Here is a 20,192-nt window from a genome sequence, read left to right on the forward strand (position 1 = left end):
GACAGGTCTAGTGCTGTGAATGAAGCTCCTGTAGCTGTGGTTACCTCCCGTAGCAGTGAGGTCTACATCTGGGGTGGTGGAAAGTCCACCCCTCAGAAGCTGGATGTGTTTAAAGGGGGCTGCAGAGCTCAACAGGTCTGTGCTGGGAGTACCCATTTCGCAGTGGTGACGGTAGAAAAGGAGCTTTACACCTGGGTGGTGAGTGAGAGGGGTATCTATTTGGGGAAGTGGGGAAGGCAATCTGTCATGGGCACAATGTATATTGCAGATTGTTCCTCTGAAGTGGCTGGTGATGGTCACCTGTGAGTGTCATTTCCCACACAGGAAAGCTAGGGACCTCCCTCCACTTCAAAATCACTGAGCTCTGGAACAACCTTACCTCCCCTCTTCGGAACTTGAGCTATCTCCAAGTTTTCCGCAAACATCTGAAAACCTGGCTTTTCTCAAAAAATGTAAGTCTCCCTCCAACTTAGGAATCAAGGAAACTCTTATATCTTGGCATCCCAAGTCCTCTAAATTTTCTTCACACTTCTACCTCTAACCCTCTGTTGTAGTTCCTTCCTATTTCTCCTACTGTAAACCGCGTCGAGCTCTACGAACGTGGAGATGATGCAGTATACAAACCTAAGGATTAGATTAGATTAGATATGGGAACTCCCTATAGAATCTCATATGAACATAAGAATAGCCTTACTGGGTCAGACCAGTGGTCCATCTAGCCCAATATCCCGTTTTCACAGAGGCCAATCCAAGTGACAAGTACCTGGCAAACACCCAAATAGTAGCAGCATTCCATGCTACTGATCCAGAGCACCACATGTCTTTCTCAATAACAGACTGTGGACTTTTCCTCCAGGAACTTGTCCAAACCTTTCTTAAAATCAGCTACGCTATCTGCTCTTACCACAACCTCTGGCAATGCATTCCAGAGCTTAACTATTCTCTGAGTGAAAAAATATTTCCTCCTATTGGTTTGTTTGTTTTTTGTTTTTTTTTCAGGTTCATTAGTTTTTATTGAATATTATAAGAAATTTACAGAAAGCAGTTCAAACACACAAAATCTGAATAAGACACAATGGTGTAGAAAAAGTCTATGTCTACAATCATTTACATACAACCAGATTAATAAAAAGAATCCAGGGTATTTGTAACTGCTAATAGAAGATATATGAAAGGCAGAAAAGCAGGGAAAGTGAAATAAGAGAGAGGGAAAGAAAGAGGGAGAAAAAGAAAAAGAGAGAGATAGATAGATAGAGAGGCAGAAGTGTCTACTGGTTAGAATGAACATATGAATCTAAGAATGACCAAGGTGATTTATTTCGCACCATGTTTCTGGAGAGTCGAGAAATCATGTTTTTCTCATATGCATAAGATTCAAATTTGTGATACATGCTCAGAGAGTTCCACCAAAAGGTGTAGTCAAGTAGCGAGGATGATTTCCAATTTTTTAGAATATGCATAAGAGCTGTTACAAACATGGCATCAATGAGTTTAGGTGGGCAGTTTGTTTGTGCGAAACAAGGGTGTTGAGAACGAAGAATTACAATGTCCATGGAAATCTCTTCTGAACACTTAGTAATAGATTTTATAGTGTCCCAAATACGAATCCAGAAGGAGTGAACTATAGTGCAATGAAAAAGCATGTGATCAAGAGTTCCAGACTCTTTCAAACAATTCCAGCAGTTGGAGTCTTGTTTTAGCTTCGCTTTCCACATGCGAAATGGGGTCCATACTGCATTCCACATAACGAAGAACATTGATTGCGAGACTCTGGAAGATAGAAGAGGACGGTTTGTAGAGGACCAGAAAAGTTCCCAATCTATATCAGAAAGCGTAGTCTGCAGAATCGAGTCCCATTGGTTCATTGATTGAGGTGAAAAGGTGAAAGAGTGATCCCTTAGAATACTATAAAAAAGAGATATCGCTTTACCCTTCATTAAGGCCAGAGTAGACCAGTGGTGAACAGTGTGGATAGAGGTCATAAAGTCAGGGCGTATATGTACCTTAGACAGTATTCCAGTAAGCATGAGCCATTGGGAATGTATAGAGGATGGAAGTGAATATGCAGAACAAAAAATATCAAAAGGAACGAATGAGGTGGAGGAGATTAATTGATGAGCAAACTCGACACCCGCCCGTTGCCTCCTCTTCCATGAAAGGGATCTACCTTTATTTTGAATTTTAGGGTTATTCCAAAGGGACATGAGTGGGCTTTCGCTAACAGAGATCTCAGCCGTTGCATCTAGAAGATGAAAAGCATGCTGCGTTGCACTCAACAAGGAATACTTTCTCAAGTGTCTAGGTATTGACACTGTAAGGAAGCAGGAAACGTGCAGTGGTGCACTTAAAAAGTGTTCCATTTCAAACCATGCTGGTTGATCCTGAGGATTAGAATCAACGATCCAATAAACTCCATATTTGGCTAAAGATGCGATATAATAATAATAAAAATCTGGTAAATTTAATCCGCCATTAATCTTAGAGGCCTTCAGCTTGGCGAGAGCAATATGGGGTTTTTTCTTGTTCCAAATAAATTCAGAGATTTTCATATTGAGCCAATGAAATAATTTTTTCTGGCATAGGAGGGGAAGCATGGAAAGGGTGTAATTAATTTGCGGGGCTAAAGTCATTTTAATGGAGGCTATTCTGCCCCACCATGACAAATAAAGTGTGGACCAACGAGTTGTAGTGTTTAAAACTAAATTTTTGATTTTGGATATGTTCAGATCCTGTGCGTGTACTGGATCTTTATGAATTAGGACCCCTAAATATTTCACAGCTCCCTGTGACCATGAAAAAGGAAATTGAGCCAGATCTGAGGAGGAGATGTGGTCATTGAGAGGAAAGATTTCTGATTTCTCCCAATTAACAGAATATCCAGAAAGTTGAGAGTATTGAGAGACAATGTTAATAAGATGGGGCAAGGAGACAAGAGGATCTCTGAGAAAGAGAAGGACATCGTCAGCATAGGCTGCTAATTTAATGTCTCGACTGGACGAGGGGATACCCTTAATTAGGGGACATTGTCGGATAGCTGACAGGAGAGGTTCCAACGCTAAGTCAAATAACAATGGTGAAAGGGGACAGCCTTGACGGGTGCCTCTATGAAGGGGGAATTTGTTGGAGTGAGAGTTGTTAATCAGAATACGAGCTGTGGGTTGTCTATATAGTGTTTCTATCCAGTCTGTGAAGAAAGGACCAAAATTGTACCATTTCAGTACTTGGAATAAGAATGGCCACTCCACTCGGTCGAAGGCTTTCTCAGCATCAATGGCTAGACCAATCACAGGATCTGACAGTGTTTTGGCGTGAGCATTGATATGGTGAAATAAGCGTAAATTATCTCCTATGTATCTTTGTTTGATGAATCCTGTTTGATCTTTGTGTACAAGGGTTGGGATCACTGTGGTGAGTCTTAATGCGAGTAGTTTTGCCATAATTTTGTAATCCAAATTAAGGAGAGAGATAGGACGGAAATTTTTAACCAAAGTAGCATCGCGTTCTGGTTTAGGAATAACTACAATAGTGGCCTCAGCGAAATTAAATTGTTTATCCGGAGTGGAGTGGAGAAAATCATAATACGTGAGGAGTTGAGGCGCCAAGAGAGCTCGGAAAATTTTGAAGAACTCATTAGTAAAGCCATCCGGACCTGGGGCTTTCCCAGTGGGTAAGGAGGATATAGTAGTTTCAATCTCAGACGTGGTGATGGGAGCGTCCAGTTTTGTTTTTATAGATTCCGATACAGTCGGATGAGTTAAAGAGGCGAGGAAAGAGTCTATATCCGAATCAGGGGCTGATAGCTCAGATTGATATAGAGTAGTATAAAATTTTTCAAATTGGGAAGAAATCAGAGATCTGGTTCTAGCTAATTGTCCTGATGAGTCTTGAACAGCTGAGATGTGTAAACGTTTTGATTTAGTTTTAAGATACCTAGCTAAAGGGCGACCCATAAGATTATCTCCCATATAGTGACCGGAGGAGGAAATGAAAATGTCACGTTGGGCCGTGTGGGAAAGCAGAGTATTATATTCATATTTAAGATTTTGAATGCGTTGGAACATGGATGGATCATGCAAATGAGTGGACATATGTTGTAGTTCTAAGTTTTTGATAGAGATTTCCAATTCTTTTTCTTTTTGTATGGATTGTTTTTTTTTCCAGGAAGCAAGTTTAATCAATTCACCTCTGAGAGAGGCTTTGTAAGCTTCCCAAACAATAGCAGGACAGGTTTCTGAATCTTTGGTGTTAATTTCAAAAAATTCTGTGGTAAAAGATTTGATTTTGTCCACTATTGCATCATCTAAAAGTAAGGCATTATTAAGTCGCCAAGAGGGAGATTCTTTGCGTGGGGCAGAAATAGTTAAGTGCAAGGAAATGGCTGCGTGATCTGTAAGAGATATTGGATGTATGATAGTATTTGTTACGTCTTGAATGAGTGAGGGGGAAAGAAGAAAGAAATCAATTCTTGAGTAAGTGTTGTGTGGTGATGAAAAGTGAGAGTACTCTCTATCTTTCGGGTGCAGTAAACGCCAAGGATCTACAAGGGAGAAGGCTTCCATTAAAGCATGTAGGGCTGAGAAAGATTTGGACTTTGAGGGTCTGCAAGATGATGATCGATCTATATAAATGTCCTGAATTTGGTTGAAGTCACCTCCTAATATCAGAGAGCAAGAACCATATTCAACTAACGCCAGCTGAAGATCTTTGAAAAAGTCCGGATGGTCCAAAACAGGAGCGTAAATATTAAGGAGCACAAAATCTATTGAGTGCAACGCAGCATGAACCAGACACCACCTTCCGTCAGAGTCTGTTTTAACAGAATGAATAATTGGGGATAGCTTGTCACTGATAAGTATTGATATCCCATTTTTCTTCCTCTGAGTTGCAGGGGAATATAAATGAGTGGAATATCCCTTCAACTTAAATTTCAAGGAGGCAGCGGGCGGGAGGTGGGTCTCCTGTAAATAAATCACATCTCCTCCTATTGGTTTTAAAAGTATTACTCTGTAACTTTGAGTGTCCCTAGTCTTTGTAAATCTTGATGCAGTAAATAAATCGAACCACTTGTACTCCAGAGCTGGGGACAGTAAATGGATAACGAAAAGGTTTAGCTTAGATAAGTGCTCTGTTTGTTGTCCCACAGAACATGCAGGGAGGCAGCAAGCTGAGTGGACAGCTGGGCCATGGGGATCGAGCATCATACCGCCAGCCAAAGCATGTGGAGAAGCTGCAGGGAAAAGCTATCCGCCAGGTGTCCTGTGGCTACGACTTCACCGTCTGTGTTACAGGTTAGACAGCTTTGCAGGGTTGTGTGCTTTGTGTGATGGCTGGAAAAAGAGAGCAGGAGTGCCCTATGGAACAGCTGAGAAGAACTGCCCACATTGTGTGATGGATAAAACATGGACTCAACATTCTGTGTCATTTAGGGAGGAACTTATCAACTTGGGCTATACTTAAGATGGTTTATTTTAGTGGTAGCAAAAAGGACACAGATATGGTGAAAATCTAATTATGTCGATAAATTACACATTCCCATGGACCATGCAACAAGGTAACAATTGCATATGCACAATGTGTCAAGGATGGAAAAAGCTTCAGATACAAGTCCCTCCCACCATCCCCAATGGATGTAAGGTGTTCAGGCTAAACCCTCATAGGCATAAAAAACCATCCTTGATATTGTAGAATTAACTTAGGCTCTGGATGATGCAAAACTGAAGTTCAACAAAATAGATGAAAAAGTTTTCAACTTATCTTGTAAAACCAACATTGGCCTGCCTCAGGGTGTATCAGTGGCTTCAAAACGGGACTCTCCAAGAAAGTCTCCAGGTTATTAATAACTAGACCTCACTGCATAAAATAGGACTTGTGCTAAAATAGCCCAGCTTAATGGTATCCCACATCCATAATGTTTTTATTTTGCATTTTTCTTATATAGAAGACCTTCTTATTCTTTATTCTTTCTGTTTTATTTTGTTTGTACAGAGAATTTTTCTAACATTCTGTTGTACTGTGTTGATTTTTTTTAAGCTAGATACCTATCCAGGGCAGGGTAGGCTGGGGGGAGAGAGAAGGTGTGTTTTAGACATTGCCTTGAACTGTATGAAAAATTTCCTGTGTTGTGCATGCATCAAAAATCTTTTTTTCACCATATTGTTTCAAAATTTTAATGCAATGAAAAGCTACTGGCCGAGCAATGCAATCTCCATGGTTTCTCCATGAGTTAACACTAGCATTCTACCCCTTTTGCATTGCTCGGCCAGTATCTTTTCATCTTAACCCCATGGTTACCACATGGTTTGGCTTGTGGTAGGGTTCTGCATTGGTCCTTCTAGTGCAAAAGATATGAATCTTGAACCAGTGGATTCTTCACTCACAAGTTTGAAGAAGGCATCATCTACCTTTGCTCTGTCTCCTGTATCTCTGGGCTGTGCCCCATCTCTTCAGTTTTTCCTTCTACAAGCCAGTTGGAAGGTGTTTTTCTGATCTGCTCTAAATTGAATTTGTTATTGTCTAAACCAGGGGTGCCCAACACGTCGATCGCGATCGACAGGTCGCTCGCTCAGGTGACCCCAGTTGATCGCAGAGCGGGTTCCCTTCTTCCCTTCTCTTTTTTCCCCTCCTGACTGCCCCGCTCCTAAATTCTGCTGCTGCCGTCGCCGCTCAACATTTAAAAAAAAAAAAAAGGCTTGGAGAACTTATGCTCCGGGGGCTAACGTGTGCTTGTACCGGCTTCCCTTCTCTTCCCTCTGAAACCAGAAGTTATGTCCGGGGGATGGGGGGAGAGAAGGGAAGCCGGCACGCACATGTTAGAGCCCCGTTCGCGGGCTACAGTGGGAGACAGGTCAGTGAAGCTTGCGATTTGCTCTTCTTGCTGCCAGGTCCTGCCTACTTTCTGTTTCCTCAAAGGCAGGACCCGGCAGCATTTCTCCCAATAGGTCGATCTTGGGCCGATCAGCCTTCCTCTCCCCGACGTCAATTCTGCCGTCGGAGAGGAAGTTCTGGCCAGCGGAACTTCCTCTCCGACGGCAAAATTGATGTCGGGGAGAGGAATGCTGGTGGGCCCGAAGCAAGGAGAGCTTGGCCGGTGGCGGGCGGCTTTGGGGGCCTGTTATCCGATGGCAGTGGCTTGGGGGAGGGCACGGAGGGAGAAAGAGGGCAGGCAGGGAGACAGAAGGAAAGAAGAGAAACAGAAAAAAAGAAAGGGGGCATGAAGAGAGAAAGAAAGAGAGGGCAGGGAGAGAAGAAGAAAACGTTGGGGGGGGGGAATGAGGTCAGGAGGAGAGGAAGCATACAGACTAAAAGAAGGGAAGAAAGATTGGATGCACAGTCAGAAGAAGAAAGTGCAACCAGAGACTCATGAAATCACCAGACAAGGTAGGAAAAATGATTTTATTTTAAATTTAGTGATCAAAATGTGTCTGAATTTATATCTGCTCTCTCTATTTTACAATATGGTCCCCTTTTACTAAACCACAATAGAGGTTTTTAGCGCAGGGAGCCTATGAGTGTCGAGAGCAGCATTCAGCGCAGCTCCCTGCGCTAAAAACTGCTATCGTGGTTTAGTAAAAAGGGAGGGGGTGGGTATTTGTCTGTTTTTGTATGGTTGTTACTGAGGTGACAGTGCATAGAGTCATCTGCTTTGACCTCTTTGAAAAAACCCCGGAATAGGAATGATAATTAACAATTCTATGAGTACAGTGTGCGTTGTGTTTTTTTAAAATTTTATTGTTGGTAGATCATTTTGACTTGGTCATTTTAAAAGTAGCTCGCAAGCCCAAAAAGTGTGGGCACCCCTGGTCTAAACGGTGAGGCTTGTGATGCTACTGGGGCAGCTCTGCCTGGAAGAAAGCAAAGGCTTTGTGGTCAGAAGTCTGTAGCTGGGAGGGCAACTCTTTTACAGAGAACCTGCCTGGCCAGCATTCATTAACACTTTGGTAGCTTGGGGACTGTTCCCCTGGTAGCCTGGCTCGCTCCTGGCTTTTACTGAAGCTTGAGCACAGGCTGTATGGCCCTATACTGGTCCTGAAGGCTTTATTGGGTGCCAGCTGCGTGTCTCCCCCCCTGAAAATATGTGAGGAGCTGGGGGGGGGGATGGAGTCTTGAACTCATTGAGGGTCTGACTGGCAGCCTGGAGTAAAATTTCATGCTTGTCTGAGACAGAAGTCTTATCCATCTCCCAGCTGCTGTTTTCAGCTGAAGCAGGCACAGTACTAAAAGTATTGTAACAGAACTGTGAGTACAGTCTATTGCTGTCTATGGGAGAAGTGTGGGTGTGGGGGGGAGGGTGTCCCAAAAATGCAGTTTGGAAGGTTTCTGGGGCTAGTATTTGGATCACAGAAACACACACTCTCCCATTTGCTGTGAAAAGGTGTGGTGGTCATGTTAGTCCACTCTTCAATGTAATATGAAGAAAGAAAGAAAAAACCATAAAGGAAAAAATAATACCTTTTTTATTGGATTAACTTTTTTTTTTTTTAATAAATTCTTTATTCATTTTTCATCTTACAACAAATACATATATATTAAACATTCATCAATAAATACACCATTGAAATTCTATCATTTATGAAACTAATAGATAAATATTATATCCCATCTCTCCCTCCCTTTCAGTCTTACTTTCAATCAAATATATCACATCGATAATTCTTCATAGTGATCTAATCATTTAATAAATTCAAATTCCCCCCTCCCATCCCTTCTATAATAAAGTAGTTTATGATTAGCTTTCGAAGGTAACCCACTCTTCCTAAATTATATGTTGGACAAACCACACGTCAAGTCCAGATTAGGACTGAATTTCCTGAAGCAGCCGCTTTGGTGAAATTCTGGCCACTGTCAGAAGGACCACGTCAAAGCAGCTCCTGATTGGTGAGGCCCAACTTTAGTACAGGAAGAGGTGATCAGAGTGATTTCCTTCACTCGCTGGCACTCCAGCTGCCCTCTCCTGTCTCCCCTGCCTAAAAATCGTATTTGCGGTTTTTCGACATTTACAGGGGTTCTTGGAACATAACCCCTGCAAATATTGGGGAGAGTACTGTAGCTAGTATTTGGGTCCTCTACCTTTTGCTGAATTTTTGTGTTTCTATCCAATTTTCCTTGACTGTTTTCTAGCGCCAAAATGCTGCTATGTTGGCCATCTTAGATTTCCCGATTTTGTTTTAAAAACCTCTTTCTATTCATGAATCGGTGGGTAGTCAATCCCTTCTCATGAGAATTCTTGTAGAGATCCTCATTAGCATTCTTTTGCTCCGCCTCCCATCACTGGACTGTCTCTCTGAAAGCGAGATGAGAGGAGCCAGTCTTTTCTGCTCATGTTTATTTTTCAATTATGTTTGTTTTTTTGGACTGTTTGCAAGGCTTTTCGGTGCTGCAAAGGATCCCACTCTTGGGACAGCTCTGGCTGCAGAAGAGCACAGATTCTGAGCTCAAGGGTCTGCTTCCAAGAGGCAGATAGCTTTGCAGTGCACCTACTTGGACAGCCTGCACTATTAGTCCAGGGGTACATGGACCTTCAATTTGGGAGCAAGGCTCACCTCAGGTTCATTAATAGTGGGCTTGAGCGCAGGCTGAGTGGCACCTTGGTGGTTTATCCAGGACTGCTTTCTTTCCCCGTTTGTGTGTACGTGATCTGGTGGGAGTTGAGGTCTCTGACCAGTTCGTTAGGCCCTAAAGGCAATCAGAACAGACAAGCAGTCCAGATTCCAGGCTTATTAGCTATTTAATAATAATAATAACTTTATTTTTATATACCGCAATACCACAAGACAGTTCAGAACGGTTTACAGGAGAAGAGACTGTACATTTACAGCGAAGATGCAGAATCAGATTAACCAGGGTAAAGTAACCTGTAACAGTAACAATTAAAATTAAAAAGTAAGACAGGTACTTAGAAATTTATAGCTTCTACACTTGCAGCTCCCAGCACACAGCATGGCACAGTGAATAACAGGCTGAAAGCCTGACAAACCAAATTGGGGAGGGGGGGGGCAGATCCTTAAAATCGATTTTGGAGGATGCAGGGTCTCAGCAAGGGGCCATCACTCTATGGCAGGCCTGGATCAGGGGAAAGACCTGACGGTGTGCCACCTTTTTAAGCCGTCGGTATTGCTAGAAGTAATTGCAAAATCCTTGGGGGAATTATTGGTGCTCCCCCAGACCTCTGAGGCTCAGCTTTCAGTTTTGAGCAGCTCTAAGGCTCAGACTACGTTTTGTCCTTCCGCATCCAGATATTACCAACATGCTTTCAGAGCAGTGAGAGACTCTTGAAGGCAGTATCAAACTGAAGTTGCCAACAGATGGTATGTGGGATCAAAAATGAAAGACTTATTTTAAAGAAGAATAATTAATAAAGAAACTATAAACACAGCAAGGAAGTTTCAGAATAAGGTGGGGGAGTTTCAGAGGATCAATGATTCAAACATGGAACCAGTTAGTCTTGACTAAAGGTTCATTTATCAAATCCCAAGCAGGTTTCTGAGATCCTCAATCTCCCTTTATTCACATTTTATACATTTGACTGTGGGACCCTGTATACAGGACAATGACAAAGTTGTATCCGATAGCTCTGGATTTTCAGCATCTGTCCTGCCTAAAGTGGATTCATTGATAGTGCAAGTGACTAAATGTACTCAGCCGCCTAGTGAAGGCGGAGTAAGTTTAAAGGATGGGCAAGACCTCCTCAAAAGGCAATTTGAGGCCCTGGCCTTGGGTCAAGTTTCAAGTTTAATCACATTTGATGAATCTCTTATTACAATATCTAAGCGATGTACAATTTAAAAACCATCAGATGTTGGTATTACATAAAATTTAAATAAGTCAGACATTAGACAGACAATTTTGTTGTTTGTTAGAATTTACATAGAAGGGAGAAAACAGTAGGAAATAAAGGGGTAAGGTAAAATTTTGTTAATTATTGTAAAATGTTAGAATTTTGAGTAAATCGTATTGTGAATCAAATTTGAGTATATCGTATCATATATCAAATGCGTCTTGAAATAGATATGTTTTTAAAATTTTCTTAAAAGAGACGAGATCTTTTTCGCTTTTAATAAAATTTGGAAGGGAGTTCCACAATGTAGGGGCCATAACGGAGAAAATATCATTCCGTCTGGTGCCGATAATTTTCAGTGAGGGGATTGAAAGTAAATTCGATGAGGATGATCTTAGAGTACGTGCAGAGTTATATGGAATAATCATTTTTGATATAAATAAAGGTTCGTTGGAAATTAGTGTTTTGTAAACCAGAAATAAAATTTTGAAAGTGATTCGGTGAGAAATGGGAAGCCAATGAGATTTGATAAATAATGGGGTCACGTGATCATATTTTTTTGCTTTGTAAATTAATTTAATTGCTGTGTTTTGGATCATTTGAAGCCGTCTTTTTTCTTTCTGGGTTATGTTAATTAAGAGGGAATTACAATAGTCTAATTTTGAGATGATTAAAGAATGAACCAATATGTTAATTGATTTAGGGTCTAAAAAGGTAGAAATTGAACAAAGAAGCCGAAGTCTGTAAAAACATGATTTAACTATTTGGCTAATATGGCTGTGGAATGATAGATCTACATCTATTATTACCCCAAGAATTTTCAGTTGAAGTACAGATTCTAGAGGAGTGTTATCCAGTATGAATGGTATTTTTGAAGTTATGTTTCCTTTCCAAGTAAATAGCATAGTTTTTGATTTTTGAGTATTCAGAGCTAGTTTATTATTGTTTAGCCAGTTTTTTATTAGTTCTAATTTATCATTGATGCTTTTTATTTCTTCCTTTTTTTCTGGATTGAGAGGGTGAATGAGTTGAATGTCGTCTGCGTAAGAAAAGGCTGTAAAGCCTAGTGATTGTGAAATAGTAATGAGAGGTGATAGAAAAATATTAAATAAAAGAGGCGATAGTATTGATCCTTGAGGTACCCCATAAGTAGAGGAAAAATTTGCAGAATAAACGTCATTAAATTTAACTTGAGATGTACGGTTTGATAAAAAAGAAGTTAACCAGTTAAGGATTTGGCCTTCTATGCCTAATGAATGCATTCGATTTAGTAGAAGTTCGTGGTCAATTGTATCGAATGCAGCAGATAAGTCTAATGAGATGAGAGCTACAGATTTGTGCTGGTCAAGATAGTAGTGGATATTTGTTACGAGACCGATCATTGAGTATTCCGTGCTGTGATGTTTTCGAAAGCCAGTTTGGTTGGGATGTAATGCGTTCGAAGATTCTATGAATTCTGAAAGTTGTTCAAAGACTAGTTTTTCGGAAAGTTTCATTAAGAAAGGTAGGTTAGAAATGGGGCGGTAGTTAGATATGTCGTCTTGCCTGGTTTTGGAATTTTTTATTATTGGTGTGATGATAGAGGTTTTCCAAGAGGTAGGTACGGTTGCAGAGAAGAAACTGTTTTGGATAAGGGAAAGAATAAAAGGGCCAAAGCTATGAAAAACTTTCTTCAGATAGAATGGTGGAAAAAGTTCTAGAGGAGAGCCTTTTAAGTTGATTGATTTGAGATGTCCTTCTATTTCTTTTAAGGATGGTGTCCTGAGGTTTGAACATTTAGCAGTAGGAATGAAATTATTTGTGTTTGTGTTTTCCAGTGCCGATGAAGTTGTATTATTTGTAAAGTTTTGTCTAATCATGGCGATCTTTTGGCAGAAATAGTCTGCTAGTTCTTGTGCTGTTAAGGTTGATTTTGGATTAGTTATTTTCATTTTTTTTCTGGATTAATAGATTTTAAAATATTAAATAATACTGAAGTGTTTTTAGCTTTTTGAATTTTGTTGTTGTAATAAGATTTTTTTGCCTGGGTAAGTTTGCTTTTATAATAAGAAGCGTTATCTTTGAACTTTTGGAGATTAATAAGAGTTTTGGAAGAACGCCACTTCCTTTCTGAGGCACGAAGTTGTGTTTTTAGTTGAGATAATTCTTTGGAATACCAGGGGTTTTTAAATTTTTGAATGGATACTGTTTTAGTGATTAGTGGTAGTTTAGCATTTACAATAGATTCTAGGGATGAGTTTCAGTATTGAAATTGTTCTTCAATGGTTGTGAATTTTGCAAAGGTTATGGAAGGGCTGAAGTATGGTGAGATATCAGAAATCTCCAGTTTGGAAAAGTCTCTATATGAGAATGTTTTAATTTCAGAGAATTGAATTGGGGTAAAAGATTCTGTAAGATAAAGGTTTAGAGAGATCAGATTATGATCGGACCATGGAACTGACAGAATGTTTGGGACTGAGTGAGAGATTGATTGAGAAGTGGGTATCAAAATCATATCAAGTATATGCTGAGCTTGATGAGTGGGTTCATGAATCTAAAAGTGGCGGCTGTGGCTTCTTTTGTTGTACATGGCTGCCATAACAGATTGTGTCAAGCCCCATTGGCGAGGGATGACGCATGCTCCCAGATCCTAATTTTGGTGTTGGATTATGTAGCATATGCTCTATCTGATGTTTTCAGAGTTATTAGCAAGGTTTCTGCTTATTTGTTCTCCACCAGTAGAATGCTCTGGTTGGCAGATTTGGTTTCCAAGGCCACTTTGAGTGGGCTACTGTTTCAGGGCCAAATGTTCTCTAGAAAATGACTGGATGATCTTATGGTCAATGTGGCAGATCATCACCTGAAGTCATTGCCTGATAGCAGGTCAAGAGCTCCTGGCCAAATCATTAATCAAAGACAGCATAAATGAACATATAGAAAGAAATAATCTGATGAGAACCAGCCAGCATGGTTTCTGTAAAGGGAGATCCTGCCAAACGAACCTACTGCACTTCTTCGAGGGGATTAACGAACAATTGGACAAAGGTGACCCCATAGACATCATATATCTGGACTTTCAAAAAGCCTTCGACAAGGTACCCCAAGAACGCCTGCTAAGGAAACTGTGGAACCATGGGGTGGAGGGGGAAGTGCACAGATGGATCTGTAATTGGTTGGCGGACAGGAAGCAGAGGGTAGGAGTAAAAGGACACTACTCTGACTGGGAAGCAGTCACGAGCGGTGTCCCGCAGGGGTCAGTGTTGGGACCACTGTTGTTCAATATATTCATTAATGACCTGGAAGTGGGGACGAAGTGCGAAGTCATAAAATTTGCGGACGACACAAAACTCTCCAGTAGAGTTAGAACTGTTGAAGAATGTGAAGAACTACAAAGGGACTTGAACAAACTGAGTGAATGGGCAAATAAATGGCAAATGTGTTTCAATGTAGAGAAATGCAAAGTCTTGCACATAGAGAAAGGAAACCCGATGTTCAGCTACATGATGGGGGGGGAGGGTATTGGGGAAGAGCAACCTAGAAAGGGACTTGGGGGTTTTAGTGGACCAATCAATGAAGTCGGGAGCACAATGCGCAGCGGCCTCCAAGAAGGCGAACAGAATGTTGGAAATTATTAAAAAAGGAATCACTACCAGAACCAAAGAAGTTATCCTGCCGCTATATCGGGCTATAATACTGCGTTCAATACTGGTCGCCGTACCTTAAGAAGGATATAGCGACACTCGAGAGGGTCCAGAAAAGAGCAACAAAAATGATAAGAGGCATGGAAGGCCTCTCATATGCTGAGAGGCTGGAGAAACTGGGGCTCTTTTCTCTGGAAAAATGGAGACTTAGAGGGGACATGATAGAAACTTACAAGATCATGAAGGGTATAGAGAAGGTGGAGAGGGGCAGATTCTTCAGACTGGCGGGGGAAACAAAAACAAGAGGGCACGCAAGAAAACTGAAGGGAGACAGATTCAGAACAAATGCTAGGAAGTTCTTCTTCAGCCAGTGGGTGGTGGATACCTGGAATGTGCTTCCGGGGGAGGTGGTAGAGCAGAGTACGATTTTGGGTTTCAAAAAGGGGTTGGACATGTTCCTAAAGGAAAAGGGGATTGAGGGGTATAGCTAGAGGGGTACTATAAAGAATAAAATGTCTTAAGTGAAAGAACACTACAGGTCATGGACCTGGGGGGCCGCCGCGGGTGCGGACTGCTGGGCACGATGGACCTATGGTCTGACTCGGCAGAGGCGATGCTTATGTTCTTATGGTTTATTTCGGGGTTCTTGACGATTTCCTCAATATTCAGTGGGGTCCTCTACCCATAGTTTCAAGGATCTCGGCAGAGGTTTGGAGGCTCCAGGAGAGCTCAGACCTCTAGTGCACAGTTCTTCAACCGCCGGTCCGCGGACCGGTGCCGGTCCGCAGGAAATTTTTGCCGGTCCGCGCAGGGCCGGCAAGATTGACTTACTTCAACTTCCTGCCGGTCCGCGCAGGGCCGGCAAGATCAACATGTGAAGCGTGCGCTGGGCCGGAGAGATCTTGGGGAGCCTCCGACAGTGGCTTTCTCCCCTCTCTGCAGCTCTCCTTTACTTCCCAGCGCAGCGATTCACGATGGCAGCCTCGGGGCTTTTGCTGAGTCGCGGCTGCCTCTGATGATGCAACTTCCTCTTTCCTCAGAGGCGGCGCGACCCAACAAAGGATCCGAGGCTGCCTTCGTGAATCGCTGCACTGGGAAGTAAGAAGAGCTGCTGGGAGGGGAGGTCACACAGTGTTCCCTCTAAGGTGAGCGCATGAGCGATCGCTCACTATTTTCAGTGGCGTCGCTCATGCTTCTTCTGGTGTCGCTCACTCGAGCGGAGGTGAGAGGAAGCGGCGGCGGTGGCGGTCTGCCCTGATCGCCTAAGATGCAGCAGCGGCGGCTCCTTTCATGATCCCCGTAATCAGTGGCGTATTAAGTGGGGGGCGGTCCGCCCCTTGTTCTCATTGGTGTAACGCCGGCCCTGCAGCTCCGGACTTCCCCACACCTGCCCCCCCTTCGGATCGCTATTATTTTAAATGTTATAGCGGCGGCGCTGTATCCATCAGTGGAGACGTCTAACCTCGGCCTGCCCCGGAACTCTTACTACAACAGTGACTTCCTGTTCCTGCCTAGACGGGCGGCTGCTGCAGTAAGAGTTCCGGGGCAGGCCGAGGTTAGACGTCTCCACTGATGGATACAGCGCCGCCGCTATAACATTTAAAATAATAGCGATCCGGAAGGGGGGGGGGAGTCCGGAGCTGCAGGGCCGGCGTTAGAGGGAGTAAGAGCTGATGGTGCCGCAGGGTCCCGCGGGGGGAGGGAGGAAGGAAAAAGAGGAACCGAAGCATGGCAATTTTGGGAGAGCAGGTGTGGGGAAGTCCAGAGCTGCAGGGGAGAGTGTTGCGGTACCCAGCTGGAGGGAGAAGGAAGATGAGGGAGGGAATGAAAGGAGATGCCAGGGCTTGGAGGGAAGGAGGAAGGTATGCCAGACTAAGGGAAAAGGAAGGGGGAGATGTGAGAGCATGGAGGGGGAGCGAAAGATGGAAGAAAAGGAAAGGCCAGAGAATCAGGGAAGGGAAGATACCAGACTATGGGGTGCAAAGGAAAGAAAGGAGAAGAGAGAGATGCCAGAGCATAGGGGATGGGGTGGTGACAGAGAAAAAAATGGAGAGGTGGCAGAGCTGGCTGGCTTTGGGGGTGGGCAAAATCTGGAAGACAGTGGGGGGGACATAAGAAAGAGACAGAGAGGGCAGACGCTGGAAGGAAGAGAGTGAAAAGAAGATTGAAAGCAGAAACTAGAGACGACAAAAGGTAGAAAAAAATAATTTTATTTCTATTTTGTGATTAGAATATATCAGATTTGAAATATATATCCTGCTAGAGCTGGTGTTAGACATAACTGGGGACTGCAAAGCCCAGGCAGTGCTTCTTTAGCTTCCAGCTGGCTTATGGCGCTCTCTGACCAGGGGGCAGTTGCCCTAGTTGCACTCCCCTAAAACTATTCCTGTCATGTGTGACTGCAGTATTCTGTTAGCATGATATTTCTGTGTAGCATTCTGTAATAATTTGGCTTGTTCAGTTTTCTTGATAGTAGAGGGGATATATGTGAAGGGGAGGGGAGACAGGGGTTTTGTTGATCCTGCTCTGAATTATTTGTATTTGTAAAATGACAATTGTACAGAATATTGCTTCTTTTTATACTTTAATAAAATACATTCAATATAAAATCATAACTGAGGCTTGTGTGGATGGGATCAGATGATTTGTGGGGACCGACTCGCGGAGATGGGGCGGAAACGGGGTTTTTAAATTTTAGTCCTAGTAGTTTGCCGGTCCACAAAATAATTCTTTTTTTTCTGCCGGTCCACGGGTGTAAAAAGGTTGAAGAACACTGCTCTAGTGCACACCCTGCTTCTCCTAGAATTCTCATTGATAATAATAATAATAACTTTATTTTATATACCGCAGTACCACAAACAGTTCAGAGCGGTTTACAGTGTAAGAGACTGTACATTTACAGCGAAGATACAATGAGGACTGTACATATTCAGTAAAGGTGTTTATACAGCGAAGAACAATGTAGATTTACCATGCAGGAGACTGTACATATACAGCAGAGATATTTATATAGTGGAGAAAGCAGTGCGAGAGACTTATAGAGCAAAATGCAATGCAAGGGACAGAATAATGGGGTGAAGCAGTTTACTATGCAATGATTGTTACATATCCCTAAGTCCTACAGCCACCTACCTGATGCCAGGTAGGTGGCTGAACCCCCCCCCCTTCCCCCATGTGGATTGAAGGGAGGTTGTTGGCTTATTAGGAGGCTTCTGCAAGGATATGCTCAGACAACTGGGTGCACTTCATTCAAGAGTGATACAAGCAAAAATCCTTTTATCCTCTACTGGACTTAATTGTAGACTCTCCAGCTGCTCAGCCAGAGAAAGTGATCAGGATCTGAGCATCAGTGAAACAGCTTCTGGATATTGAGGCCATAGAACCACTACTAGCTGAAGTATTGGTCTTGGGCAGCTACTCCATATATTTCATTGTGCCCAATGTAACAAACCCACTGTTCCCAGAGGTTTTGTTCCAGTGGGGGGTTAGGAAATACAAGCAGCTCCAGTGCCGTAGAGCTAATTAGGTCAGTGTTATAGAGCCTGAGTGCGATGGCTACTGCTGGATGAGCCTACATATTGCTGGTGAACAAAGACAGCATAGTTTGTCTCCCTGTAAAAGGGGATCTAATTCTGAGAGGAGTTTAAAACATAATTACCTCCCTGCTCCGTTAGGAAAGGGTCAGGAAAAGCTCCCTGTTGCTAAGCTGAGACAATCAGCCAGAGCTAGCCCCCTTCCCCCATGCCCAGCTGAGAGGGCAGGGTTTGGAGCATACTAAAAGCCAGCCTGCTAGTGCTGCCTGATTTCCAATTCAAATCGATTCACTTTGGGTGAATCGATTCGAATCTATTTGATTTTTTCAAAAAATCGGCCTGGCTGATTTGTTGATCGACCCTCTTCCCTGTGCCTTCCTAAAGCAGGAGTGGCAGCGCTGCTTCTTGCTGGCCTGTCGCTGCTGCTCCTGTTTGAGGGGGAGGGTCAATCGGGAATAGCTGCAGAAATCCTGGTCTTACCTTGCTCCGTGCTTTGGCGCTCTTTGCTGCATCCTCCGGCTTTCCCCCTGGCCTCCCGCTCTTACTGCAGAGAGGATCGCTGGTCCTCTAAGTTATTCTTGCAGGCTACCACCATCCTCAGAAGCACGTTCCCTCTGATGCGGTCCCACCCCTCCTCTTACGTCAGGGGCAGGATCGTGTTAGAGGGAAAGTGCTTCTGAGGACGGTGGCAGCCTGCATGGATAGCGTAGAGCACCAGCAATCCTCTCTGCAGGCTGCAGTAAGAGTGGGAGTCCCGGGGGGAAGCCATAGGACCTGCAAAGAAAGGGGGGGGAACATGCAGGCCTTCGGGGGAGGGGGGCTCTGGTCTAGAAGTACACTGAGGGAGGGAAAGGAGAAGGGGTACTGCTGGACAGGGCGAGCAGGGAAGGGAAGGAAGAAGGGGTTCTGCTGGACAGGAGGAGCAGGGAAGGGAAAAGGGGTACTGCTGGACAGAGGGAGAAGGGGTATTGCTGGACAGGGGGGAAGGAAAAGGAAGGGAGAGAGGTGCTGCTGGACCTGGCAGAAAAGGAAGGAAAGAAAAGGTGCTACACACTGGAGGAGAGGGTGAGATGGTGCATGAGTTAGGGGGTAGGAAGGAGGGTTGCTATTCGAGGGAAGAGGCAAGGACAGAGAGAAAGAGTGCTGGAGGCAGAAAGTATTGGACTCATTAAGAGGGCAAGATGGATGGGGAGGCAGAAAGGAGGGCAGGAAAAATGTTACACTGGGGAAGGAGGGAGAGATGCTGGATGAAAGGGTAGTTGAGAAAAGGAGAGATGGTTGATCTGGGGATGGTGGGGTCCATCAGCTGCTTGGATGGAGATGAGAAAAGAAGATGCCAGACCTCCGGGGGAGGGAAGGGAAAAGGAAGGGGAGGACAGAGATGGAAGATAGATGGTTAGCACGAAGAAAGGAGACCCTGTCAAGCAAGTTATCAGAAGACCAACATGATTTGATTAATGACCAGACAACAAAAGGTAGAAAAAATATTTTATTTTCTTTTTTGTGATTACAATATGTCAGATTTGAAATGTGTGTCCTGCCAGAGCTGGTGTTAGACGGCAAACGTGAGCTAGGATTTAACAGAGAGAAGAAAAGTCTTCTTTGTTTATTTTATTTACATCACAGTGCCAGTGTGGGTAGGAGAGGGCAAAGGGGGTGAAGAGGCTATAAAATAAACCTGCCAGGATGTTTGAAAAAAACACCCACTTGGGCAGGAAAATCGTGAGTCTGTGAATTTGCTATGATTAATCATTGTGGCTAGAACTGTGATTAGAGCTACAAACCTGGGTGGCTTAAACCCTGGAAAGGACTGTTTTGCCTTTTTGTTCTTCTTTGAAGTTTTTGTTTTGAAGGAAGGTTGGACATTCTTATGAGAGAGCCTCTGAGCTGTGCAGAGTTTGTGAACGTATTAGCTATTCCCCAGTGAGAGATGTTTGCTTGCTGGAGCTCATGCAGACAGCAGTATCTAATTAAAATGCTGGCTAGCAACTATGGCCAGGAGCTACTCTGCAACGGCAGAGTGGCAGAGTATGGACCTGCTGTATATGAATACTTACCTTTATCCCAGGACAAGCAGGCATGATATTCTCACATGTGGGTGACGTCATCTACGGAGCCCCGGCGCGGACAGCTTTTCAAGCAAACTTGATTGAAGTTTCAAGTTTGCACACTGCACCACGCATGTGCGTGCCTTCTCGCCCACTAGAGGGCGCATCCCACCTCGTGGTCCTCAGTTCAAATTTTTCCGCGGAGCAAGAAAGCCCT

General features: G+C 43.4%; 1 protein-coding gene across 3 annotated transcripts in view; it reads left to right on the forward strand.

The window, feature by feature from the left end:
* NEK9 (NIMA related kinase 9) overlaps positions 1–20,192 on the forward strand; it is a 335,370-nt gene that overhangs the window by 195,978 nt on the left and 119,200 nt on the right. For 2 of the 3 annotated variants that reach the window (XM_033951412.1, XM_033951411.1), the window contains exons 10-11: positions 6–198; positions 5,144–5,288. In XM_033951412.1, coding sequence (XP_033807303.1) covers positions 6–198; positions 5,144–5,288 — 338 coding nt within the window. The remainder of the gene's footprint in view (positions 1–5; positions 199–5,143; positions 5,289–20,192) is intronic. The other variant, XM_033951413.1, reaches the window with a different exon arrangement.

Source organism: Geotrypetes seraphini, chromosome 7, assembly GCF_902459505.1.
Source record: "Geotrypetes seraphini chromosome 7, aGeoSer1.1, whole genome shotgun sequence".
In the NCBI taxonomy this organism is placed as follows: Eukaryota; Metazoa; Chordata; class Amphibia; order Gymnophiona; family Dermophiidae; genus Geotrypetes; species Geotrypetes seraphini.